Source organism: Accipiter gentilis, chromosome 24 (genome assembly GCF_929443795.1).
Source record: "Accipiter gentilis chromosome 24, bAccGen1.1, whole genome shotgun sequence".
In the NCBI taxonomy this organism is placed as follows: domain Eukaryota; kingdom Metazoa; phylum Chordata; class Aves; order Accipitriformes; family Accipitridae; genus Astur; species Astur gentilis.
The window spans coordinates 19,921,663-19,934,675 of NC_064903.1; the positions used below are offsets into that span (position 1 = coordinate 19,921,663).

Consider the following 13,013-nt stretch of genomic DNA (forward strand, 5'->3'; position numbering starts at 1 on the left):
TACTTGTAAAAGATTTGTGTTCACTGTATCTTACCACCCACCATTAAGTGAATGCATTTATAGGTCTGCTTCTGTGTAAGGCTGTACTCTCTCATTGATTTGTTTTCTCAAAGCCAGAATTTGACCCTACATAAGTAATCATTTATTTCACGGAAAAGAACTATTCATCCACGTTTCAAAAATTACTGGGCCACTTGCACAGTATTTGTGATAACATTAAGTTGCAACTAGGGACAGTCTTAAAGTGAGCTGGAACACATTTTGAAACAATAAAACAAATACTGCTTTGGCTTCTTTAGCAGAAGGCATATGAAAACAGAAGCCTTGCAAGTTGTTTCTAAATCAAGATATACATTCTGAACCAATTAGGTTAAATTTTAGAATGGTAATTCTATGCTGATCTCTTCATGAAGGCGGAGTGTGAGTTCCCTCTTCATCTTCAATCTGGCTAGCAGTTATTTGCAATAAACTTCGTAATTACTGAGAAAAATATATATTCTATGCTTTAACACAGATTTCAAGAAAAAAAAAGTAACAGAAGCTAGAAGAAAAAAAAAACCTGTCAGCTATCTTTTACTTCTTTATTTGTACACAAGTTGACAGATGGGCACTGATTATTCTGTCATTAGATCTCACAACTACAACAAACACTTCATATAGACTTTGAATACATGCAGCTATACATATGCATACCCGTTTCTGCTTTTAACTATCCAGTATGAGAAAGATATTTTTCATTATAGCATACAAGTTTGATATAAAATACAGAGCTTCAGTTCCCCCATCACTAGCAGTAAACTACTAGAGAAATGGAAAAGAATGCAAAGATCTCTTCCAATTTAATTAACACTTGAGTAATTTTCTATGGAAAAATATTATCCAAGAGTATTTCTAGCTATTCATTACAGGTTTATACATCTTTTTAAACCACCAAAAAAAAAAAAAAAAAAAAGACTTACAGAAAGTTATACTGTCTCCTAATTCAAGCAAGCCTATTTCATGTTGTTTAAGGGGTAAGGTTAGGTGTGATATTATGCTACATTTTAACAAACACATTTTCTAAGAATGGACAGTTCTCCCATTTTAAACACTCCAGAAAATGATGAAACATTCAAGAAACACATTTTTAAGACTATATATATCTAGTTCTCTCCCTTATGAGAAAAGAAATTGAGAACTAAAAATCCTGAGAGAAACATAAAGAAACACCTTCAGGATTAAATTCTTTATGTTGAAGTAAATGGCTCTATCATCATTAAAATCTCAGTGAAGTGAAAATTTCCATTAGGGTCAGATTGTTATTTGGACTGAACTGTACCTGAGTAACATTATCCCAGTGATCTGAAGGTTTTGTTCACATTAGGAAGGGTAGGAGTTCATAGGAAAAGCATAATAGATAATTAACATTCATATAGTACCTTTCACCATTAAAATGGCTGACTGGTAAAAATAATCTGCTACATTATTATCTCCACCACTACAGAAGGATGGGAGTGAGAAATTAAAAAAAAAAAGGTGGACCTTTTTTAATCTAAAAATACAGTTTAAGCAATGTACCCTAACTATTTGAGGCAAAACAAGGTTATGCCCATCTCAGAGCCAGGATTAGCTTCTAGAGGCTCTGGCCCTGATCACAAGATTCTTTATCAGGGCAATAAGCACCTCTGTTACCTTATTCAATTTTCACAACATCCTTTTCAGTGGATTCATGCACACAGTAGTCTCTGAAATAATGAAACTGGTATTCTTGGTGAACACTTCCTACTGTATATTTACCTGATCATTTGTAATGGATCCAAACGTCCTTTTCGGAGCTGTTTTGGGCTGTCATGTAAATAAAAAAATTAGAAAGTTTTTTTAAAAAATTGTAACATTTAGGTAAATTAATAAATACATAATCAACGACACATGGGCTCATAATGTGATAAGCTAGAAGAGCTTCTATTATTATGGACAGGACTGCATGTGACAAAGTGCACCTAAAGTCTACACATAACTTTCCCCTAGACATACATACTGCAGTACCACAGTTTTTCATTAAATCCATGGGGTATTGACTACCTGGACATTGTCGAGAGGAATGGGAAAAAAGACCAGCTTCTGGTTAACGCTTATAACAGTGGCATGGTCTGTTGTGTTCAAAACATCACTTATGAACTGACGCCTGCAGACCAGTAAGTTGATAGTAAGTAGTAATTTCTCAAAGAAATAGGGAAGGGAAAGAGTATTGTCCTAAATAACCATATAAAAATGACTGCTTGTGATGCAAAGTACTCTGAAATTAAGACAGTCTATTAGTGATTATTTCTTAAAATCTTACAAATTATATAATTGTATATAATAACTATATATTGTTAACTGACAATAGATCAACACTGTCCCCAATCTTCATTCAAGAAGAGTATTCTGAACCTTTAGAGAAAGACACAGGAACAAAGACAGCTCATTATTTTGTGTCTACAACTTTGCCCTATACTTATTATCAATACTTATCTTCATGCACTGTAAATGGCAAACACATTATAGGATGTATGTCTTTAGTTCAACTGAATCTTAAAACAATAGTCAAGGGCTGAACAACAAGCATATAATGAACTTTGACTAGTGTTCTAAAGTAACTCATTTAAATGAATATTGCAACAGGCTAGAAGTGCACACTTATTTATTACATTCCAACAATCCTCTTAAAATCACCTAGTGTTATTATTTCTAGAAATCTTACTCTGCCTGAAATCTAAAATAAGCAGATTTAGAGTGACTAAAATCTAGCAGGCCAAATACAGCAGTATTGGGAAATAAAATGAACAAAATGTTAAAAAGAGGAAAAAAAGAAAAAAGGAAGGAAAAAAAGATAAAAAGATCAGCTGAAATGCAGTCTTGTGTCCGAAGGACCCTAAAATCCTTTCAGAAAGTCCAGAATATAGCGCATGCTTCCTAACTGCTAGTTATTTCAGACGGAACAACAGAGAAAACCTTTGCAGGTCTCCTGCAAATTTACAAGATAGGTCCCAGCCACTGTTTCCTCATCTTTTGTCACAACATATGGAACTGCTCTATACCTATAGTGTTATATTAGCAAAGAAAAGAGTATAGTAGCACAATTTCAATTCCTAACGCAGAAAACTGGACAACAGTTATACAGTAGACAGCATTTTTAATAAAAGCTGAACATTAAACTTGCATTTTTCTTTCAAAGGTGTTACTTGGGATGCGAAAATGTGAATTCCCAAAGCCACGCTAAAGCCTTAAACGCAAAATATTCTACACAATAGGCAATAATGGATGTAAGTTTCTATAATAAGTGCATATTAGTACACTCAGATCTATAATATCCTAAGTGTTGTAGCTCTAACAAAGGTCCCTTGTCTGCTATTACTTACACAGTGTGCAATTCATGTGTTCATGCATTCTAGAAGAATAAAATTTGTTGGACAGCTGTCCTGTTTAAAGACTGCACAGTCACTACCCTCCTCACATTGCATGGCTTACAACCCAGAGTTACTTGAAATATGTGTTATTAATACCAACGGTTACCTTACAAACTGACAGCACCTCAAATGAGAAAATAAAATTACACAGGTAAGAAATTTTTACAATGGAAAACTCAGCAGATGCAAAGTTGCTTACATATTTGAAACACTAGCTCTTTTTCAAAACAGCTGAAGACTTTTCATTTGTAGGCCAAAATTCCTATGAGTTTTGTTCATTTTATGGTTGTCAGTCAGTATCACACAGTTTCACATGGTTTCCTTTGAAGCAAGCCAAAGCTTAGCTCTGAATAAACTGAACTTACAGGTTCAAATCCACAGTAGAAGTAGGACTTGGAAGCTTCCAATCATGCATGAACCTAAAGTGAATTTTCTTCATTCAGAATCCTAATTAGCTCCATCCCTACATAGAAGTTAAGGACATAGTTTATTTGCAATGTCTATATCATAACTTGTAATTTTTCCACCTCCAATTATAAAAGAGCTTCTATAAATGTGAAGCTCTGCCAAAGATTTCCTAACCCTATATACAACCACACGCAAACCTTACTCATCCTATGAAGCAGCAGACAGAAAGCAAAATGCTGTAGATGGGATCAATAGAACATAAGGATCATAATGAACCATTTCATGCTGGAAAGGAACAGTAAAAAACATAATATGGAAAGAAGAAGCAGACAATCAATGCATTTAATACTGATTTTCTGAAGAAGAAGAAAAAAAAAAGGCTAGGAGGTATACCTAAACACAGAATTACTTCCTTGGAAATCTGAATTTAATGTTACTACAAAAAGACTGAAACAGTTCTAACAATTACATTGCTTGAGCCTCCTTAATCCTTTCAGATGATTGGTTCCTTTCTGTAAAGAGTTCCTTTCAATTTTGTCATATTCTGAACATTGTCAACTTTATTTTCTAAGATAGACAGATATTTTTCCTAAGACAGAATATTTTTGCATCCTCAATCTTGGCATCCAATTCTCACAACATACTTATGAGATCATGTACACCTCCATTAAGGAGAAACAATTAGAGACAGCGAATACTACATTTTTAATACATTTGCTTTTTCACTGTCCTAATTTCTCCAGTCTACACTTAAAGCAAGCCTGAAACTCCATACCTAAAATGTGTTAATATTTTTAATCCACAAGCTTTACAAGGGAGAGAACATGGAGATGGAAAGTAGCAATACACACAGTTAACATTTTCAAGACCGTAGCAGGTTTCAAGAGTAACTCTCTTCCCATATTCCATCTTCAGTCTGTGAAATGTTGTTTCAACTTTTTTTAATGAAATCTAACTTCTCTTTTGAACCACAGATGACCATTAAAACAAAACAAAAACTACAAAACTTTTCTTTTAGTAAGAATTCACTTCGCATACCTCTGCAAACTAGGGTAGGACTAATGGTGTATCCACATTACTGCATTAACATGATATAAAATTACCAAGATAATTGCTTACAAAAAAGTGGCAACAGGAACTGGGTTGTCACTTGAATGGTCTTGCACAATGTACTGTAGACATACAATTACATATATCAGCAAAATATGCAGCTGCACCACAAAACTTTATGGAATTTATCCTCCAATACTCCTGCTGTATAAATAGTTGTGGCACTACCTAAAAATGGAAAATCGAAGTACAGAGACATTTTATCACTTGTCCAAGGTTTGTAGCTTGTCTGAAAGAGCCAGCCACTTCCAAATTACCAATCACATTTTAAACTAAACTTTAGAACTTCAAACTTTAGAAACTAAACTTTAGAATTTTAAACTTTAAACAAAAGTTCTTCCATTTAGAGACACTCTTACCAAAAGAAGAAAGGTCAATAGCTGCAGGTAAGGCAATTTAGGGAAGTAAGGTCCCCTCTTAACCTCCCCCATTATAGTTGTTCAGAAATATTCTCAGACATCCTATTGAACAGGAAACTACATTTTCAACACACCTGAAGGTGTTCAGATTAAGGTATTAAATATGTTTGAGCTTTGCTCTAATACCCATGTTTCCACAGCTAAAGCTCCAGATACCTGACCTGTCCCTTCACTATGTTCTCCGTCTTTGGAGTCACACTACAGATACATAATGAAGAAGCGAATTAGGATTTATACTAGGCAACAATGTATTCAACAAGTGAATTTTAATATTTGCATTATATGTGTGACAATTACATATTTGCTCAACTTCCTACTTGAGAATAGCAACAGGAACAGAACCAAGTATCTCTAAAAAAGAGAAATAAATGAGTACATGTTTTAGCGATTTAATTCTCCAATGCATCACTGTGCTTTCGGAGGTAACAGCTAACAGTTCTGTATTGCTGTTCAGAACAGCTCCTAAATCACAACCTCATTTTGCTTCGACAGCCAAACAAGGTATCTTAGGCTCCTAATCACACATTTTAAGGCTCTCAGATGAATGCTGACTGGGTGTTGGAGCAGCGTGAACCTGTAATGCCCTCCTATTCACTACCTGCTCTATAACCAGATCATTACTTTCAGGCAGAAGGAGATTAAAACTGACAGCCACTTGTATACAAGAAAATAGAAACCACTGAGACGTTTCTGAATATTCCTTTACCCTAAAGCAGAGACTTGTCCAGTACCCTCAGCTTCCAGTAATTTTAGTGGGAATGAGGGGTAATGGACACACACAGATCTAACACATGACAAATGGAAAAACAAAAAATAAAACAGAAAACTTTTGGTCTTTGTTTAAAAAGAGCATAAATATTGCAAACCAACGTTCATTAAATTAACGTATTGTTATTATCTCACTCCTATATACACACACACACAAAATTGCAGCTAAGGTACATGATTTCTTGAAATATGTGGCACCTGCATTAAGACAAATCCATATCCTAACCTCTGATGCTGTAGTTTTTCCACAAAGTTTAGCAAGATTATCTTATTTGATCTGAGGCCCTTTTAAACTGAAGTTCAGCCATGAGTAAAACCCCTGTATCTTCCCTTGACACTTACACTTTCAGGAAAAAATGTTGACAAAACTTTAATCTGAATGGCACCCCCCACCTCCCCTTCTCTTCAGGGATCCTAACATCCAGAAACACAAAGAAAATAAAGTAACATGTTCCCTGGATTTGCATCACAAGGACATTCTTTCACATGCAGAGACCATACTTTGATGTGCATGTATCACTGCTTTATGAATTTTGAAATAAAAAAATACACAGCCTTAATGCAGAAAATTCACAATTCGTGTGGACAAAAAAATATAACAGAATGAGAAAAACCTTGTATAACAGAGTTCACTTCTTTAATTTTGAGTAGACTTCGCCCAGCTTTCACAAACAGGCTTTAGGAATTGCAGGCCTGTCGCAAATACTGCTGAAATGAACATGATAATAAGCCTTTCCCAAGACCTTCAGCCTTTGCGGGGTTTTGTAACACTCAGAAGAAGACAAAGTTTTTGTGGAACATTTAACTACCGCAGGATCATTTTTTCTTTGGAAAGAAATGAAGTTAAACTTTTCCAAACAACAGTAACTTATCCTTTTTGTATTATTCTGAGAAAATAACAGCGGAACTACCATATTAAACTGTAAAGTATGTGAACGTATATAAGTGCAAGATGCCACTACACTAGACAAATAATACTGCAATTTCAGAGTAATAAATCAGAGACAGTTGCTGAGAAGTCATACAGAATGACAGTAAGTACTAAAAATAGTTCCAGAGAGACTGAATTCTAAAACTCATTAAATAAAAGTCTTTTCACCATGTTGATCAGAGAATATAGGGGATAAACCAAAAATGTATTTTCTGGTGCTGGATTTATCAGGTAGACAACTTGTCTTCCTCCTCCAGTGTTACTGACTCCTATTTACCTGAATCAGTAGAACAAAAGCAAGATAAAAAGGAATGTTTCCTTACTGTAAGGCAGTAACTCGACTCTGAAAGTCAATTTTGAAAAGAGATCTTGTGCTACCTGTGTGTATTGAAAGTTCTAGTACATAAACTGTCATGAATTCCTAGTTAACAAGTTGTATTCCTAAAAACAGCTTCCCTGTGAGTTGCTTGGGATCAAAAAAATCTTAAAAGCATATTTGATACATACTTTTCTAAGTAGTTATACTCAAGAATATATTCCTTTCTAAAAACAAAAATAAAATTCCAATTTTACTTTAATTGAATACACTTGTGCTATTTCTCAGACTTAAAATCAGTGATGAAATTGATACAATTGATTTGCAAGAAAGAAAATAAGATCAAGAATATTAGAATGGTATGTTTCAGGGGAAACGCCAAACACACATCATTCCATTCCAGCTTTTCTGCTCAGTCTTTGCTCACTGTTTATATTCCTTAGTAGCAGTTCAGTCTTGAATATACACTGTAAATTTTGGCTACTGAGCAGCGGTTTCTCCTCCAACAGGAAAAAACTAAAAAAACTCGTAGAACTACAGAACACAAGAAGCCAACATTTAAGCGTGAAGAACACCAGCTTCAGAAGGTAAATATAATAACCATCTCATGTTGCAAAGATCTAGATTAGTCCCACCAGGTAACGTGTATATATAATTTATATTATAAATATAATAAATTTATATTTACAATATAAATTGTAAATTATCTATCCTCTGAGGCCGAGACAAGCTCTCCCACAATTGATAGGAAAAACTGCACAGAGTGGTTAATCTTAGTAGTAAAGTGAATGATGGGGTGTATCTGCACAGGAAAGCTAACACCAGAATAAACAAAATAGCTGAAGTGTTATTTAGCAATGTGACTGACCTGACACAAACCGTACTATTCCAGATAAAGCAAATTAAGCAAAGATAATTGAAGCCATTTCTGCCCAGTAATGACTCGTGTAATCCAAGTCAGAAAAAAAGCAAGCTTTCCCAGGTCTGGATCCACTCAAAGTTCTTTCCTGAGGTTAATTCAATCATTGTCCTAAACCAGATGTTTCCAAGTAACAGTACACATACTGTTTGTGGTAAAAATAAAACTTTGTAATAAGCACACAGAAATTGGACCTGCAGCCCCTTCCTTAGCAGAAAATATCAACAGCTTTTGGGCAACCAATGTGATTTCAACCACCAGGGTGTCATTGTGGCAAACAGGAACTGAGAACTTTCCCTAGATTCTTCAAAAGTACTCCACTATAGTAATAACCTCAAGTTAAAGAGCCATCACAACGCCCTCAGAATTAATCTTGCTATGAGACACTTGCTAACAAAGACAGCATCTCTCAGCCACATATAGGTTAGAATTAGGAAAATGGTTGTAAGAAAGCACCCTCTGGGGATGACAACATGCTCTGAATAATTCAATGTGAAGTTTAGCCTTCATATTCTAAAAACGTGATGTAAACAACTGAATCTACGAAACCAAGACTACTAAAATAAATCAACCTAAAATCCAGCAAAACCATGTTAACTTATGTCCACCAACTGGAAAACTGACCTTCAGCATGGAAAATGAAACACAGGTCAAACAATTTAACTAAACACTCCCTAAACAATTTTTAAGTTAGACACAGAGACTTAGCCTATACCTTGATTTTTACAATTACTTAATTTCTGTTCTCTATTTTAAAGGGTTTAATGGATATTTTAAGGGTTAGGATTCTTGCATATTAAGGTACTAAGCTGCAAACAAGAATTCAATTTCTTATGTTTATGAAGTAGTGGGTTAAATGAACAGTTGATTTTGAATTTAGAACTTTTGTTAGATACATTACTATTTTTAAAATATGCCTAGGACATTCTATCAACTACTGCTTCTGTCATTAGACATCAAATTCAGAGATACTGAAATAAGACAAAACAAGTATTCTCCAAGAAAGGATTGAGTCAATTTGTTCATGGAAGTCTGCAGGACTGCTCACTACAACAAAATAATTTTCAGTTAGTGCTCTAAATTGTGAGTCCATGTAACATCTCAAAATCCTAAGCTGACACTACAAAACTAGTTGCTAAATTCGTTATGCATTCTACCTACAGAGTCAAAACTCTACTTTCACCCTCAGTTAACTTCACTGTTACCATAAGATAAGGCCTACTGTGAATATATGTGGAAGAACCCATCGTTAAATGTAAAATTAAATGAAATCTGTTTAGAAATTGAGCATTATAGCTTTTAACAAAACAGCAAAACCTAGACTAAATTAGTGAAAGTGAGTATGACAACTGAAACGACAGAGCTTCCAAAAGGGCTAAGCGTTATTAAAGTTTTTCCTTATTATGCTCTTAGGCACAATCTGTTTAGTTCCAACAGCTGCCCAGCAGGAAAAGCCAACCAATCATTCCACACTAATATGCATATTAATATATCTCTTTAGTTTTCAGTGATTTCAGAGCCAGGTAGCACACAGCACTATACCATGAGCTTGTATCTTTTGATCCATAGCGATACTGAATATTTCAAATGCAAACCATGTCAGAAATTCCTGAACATCACAATGTAAGTTACCACCTTAAAACCTTTTGATAGATAAACTTGTTCCACTGACTAGTATATGAAGAAAAAAAACAAAAAATATGGAGGGGGGGGGGAAATATCCACTGTGCCTAACTTAGTCAGGTCTTTGTTCGAGGCAATGAGTAACAAAAAGCAATTTTCTTTGTTACCTTGCTCATGAAACTCAGTAGCCTGTAGCATATACTATGCTGTGACAAATATGCAGTTGAACTTCAAACCAATATTCAAAATAGTTTCTGAAAGACTTCACTCCTGTTTATAAGATCCCTCCAAATATTACCTGAACATTACAACAGCAATGACAAGACTGGTGGTCTTGCTGTTTCTTCTAGCCCTATGAATGTAGATACAATTTCTACAGCACCCCCACTACTTACTGTGAAAGGTTTCAAGCCTGGGAGTGAGATTTTCAACCAAATGGAACACTGAATTATATGGTCATACATCAAATAATTTTAAAGTTATCACAGCTAATCATTAATATGAAAGCACCTAAACCCCCCAGGTTTTAATTCCACAAAGGTAAATTCACTTCTTAAAGAGCCTTGACTGTTCTTCCAATTCTTTAACATCGGAAAACTTTGGAGAAAACCTCATTCCTTGAGTAGTACAAAGTTTTCTGCCACTGGGTAGCAGAAAAAATTCTGCTTATATCTCTGGCCTTTATTTCTCATCTTAGCTCACACATATATACATTTCAAATATGAACCAATCTAATTATATTTCTACTTAATCTAATAGGCATGTTTATTTGTGAAAAATGTATTTGCATAGTTGCTGATCTCCTCCATCAGCCTATGAAAAACTATATACATTTTTAAGTAAAATAATGAAGTTTAATTCCTTCATCACTGTATCCAAAACACATTTCAAAGACACAGCTGTTTTCATAGTGTAAGAATGTGGACTGATGTAAACAGAAGCTAAAATAAATGCTTATCGCATGATGTAGTCTCTAAAACTTTGGCCATATCCCACATGCTCAAATTTTACAATTTACCATTTTTACAAAATAAGTTCAAACCCCAACTGGAGAAACCGCACATACAAAGAAATCCAGATAAAGAATACCAACCCACCACTTCAGGACAAGAAATCTGTGGGCCTCAAATTGGTGGAAGCTCAGGAACAGCTTAGGAAGATATGTTTGTGCTGTTCTTACAGTCTCTCTTAAGTATCTGATATCAAGTGTTAGAGATGGGATACAAGATCAGATGAAATTCTTTGTCATCCAGGTCAAGTCAGTATGATTCACATCACTTGGCTATGAAGGAAACTGAAGCACAGAAAGCAGAAGTGACTCATTCACAACTACTCTATAGGCTAGTATAGAGGCCTACTATGTATAACTACTCTATAGGCCAGTAACAAAACCATAATGAGCCAAATCTCACAGTTCAGTGACCCTCAAAGATCATGTCATCAGAGTATAGAATATACGTGTTACAGAAAACAACATGAAAGCACAAATAATACTGGTTTAGATACCATTACAAAATTAGAACAGGATTTCAAGTTGGTTGTACTCTTTTAGAAAACCGTCTAAGCAGTTTGAAAGAAGACACCACTATTTCTCATACAGCACTGCTCTAAATAACAAAAACCTCTTATTCAGATTGCTCATTTATTCTCTCCAAAAGTTAGTAGAAAGAATGATGATACAACTGATCTTTTATAGAAGTCATAAACATCGTAAATAATCATCCATATACCACAGTATCAGAAAAAAGACCATTGGAATGATTTGTGTCCTCCCTACTTTTTTATTCAGACTCTTTGAACAGTTTTTTATGTTTATTTTTTCCTTCATTATGATTGGAATGCACACTCTTTTGCCTTCTAGGACCTCACCCTCACAAGCAATCTTGAAAGCAAAAACCACCACAGAAACAAAATAGATTCTATTGCTGTCCATGCTGTCTATTGTTGTCATTGTTTAAGTACTTAGCAGAAACAACTGGGCTGGCAGAGATAACTATTTGAGATTTTTGAAAAGAGAAACAGGGAAAGACTAGAAAGACAAAACACAAGCTAAAATTCAGATGTGAAGGTGTACAGTAAAGTTCATAAATTCTTAACACAATGCACTTCAAAATCTCAATAATAAAAAAAATATCAGAAGCAGATAATAAAAACACACAATAACTTTTTTTTTTTTCTTTAAATTTGTCAGAAGTCCAGTTCGGCATTTAACTTAATTGCCAAGAACTCTGGATGATGTTGGCAGTTGAAGCTTTAAGTTATTCAAATGACAATTTTTTATGAGCCAGAGACAACCACTGGACTACTTCAGAAGTTAAAGAAACATAAAATTATGTAAAATCTTACAGAGAACTAGGTAATTGTAAACTTCAAGGAACTGATTCATGTTCTGATATTTTACAAGCATAGCAAGTATCTTGGATATTCATCTTGGATGAATATTTCATTTATGTGAAACAATAAAAGGTGTGCAACACTGATGGAAAGCAGGGAAGTTCTATCAATCTTTTATGGTCTATTTGTGAGACTGACTTTCAAATTATGGTATTCACATTTCGTATTGGCTTTCCATACAAAGGTCAATTCAACAATGAAAAATACTAATATATAACTGCCAGAATGCTATTTTTGAGGTTCCACAGGAAACAATATGGGGAACAAAACAGAAGCTACTACTTCATTTATACCTTTAAATGTGCTACAACAAATAGGTTTGAAAAGTCCCTAATGGAAATGAGGATGAAAATTATATGGCTGGGGTTAAAATGAAGAGGAAAGAGTAATCTCTAAGTGAAAAAGCCATATAATATCCCATTCTGAAAAGCACAGAGGAACACCTTGACTCAAAAGAGAAAGGGGGAAAAAAAAACAAACAATCAAACAGAAAATGTCAATTTCCTTGATACAGCAAAGGAAAAAACCTACAATTATTTGACTTTGGAACATCACCAATAACAAAAGCAATAATACACATCACATTAATAACGCCAGCAATTATAGCACAATGTGAGAAAAATGTATTTCAATACTGACAGCTGATGACTCAGAATTCATTCCTTTTGCTAATGTTTCTTTTCATTTCTTTAAAATT

General features: G+C 34.4%; 1 protein-coding gene across 2 annotated transcripts in view; it reads right to left on the bottom strand.

The window, feature by feature from the left end:
* Positions 1-13,013, bottom strand: part of PCDH11X (protocadherin 11 X-linked) — a 511,855-nt gene that overhangs the window by 433,277 nt on the left and 65,565 nt on the right. For both annotated transcript variants that reach the window (XM_049828047.1, XM_049828048.1), the window contains exon 3: positions 1,777-1,824. In XM_049828047.1, the coding sequence (XP_049684004.1) occupies positions 1,777-1,824 (48 nt within the window). The remainder of the gene's footprint in view (positions 1-1,776; positions 1,825-13,013) is intronic.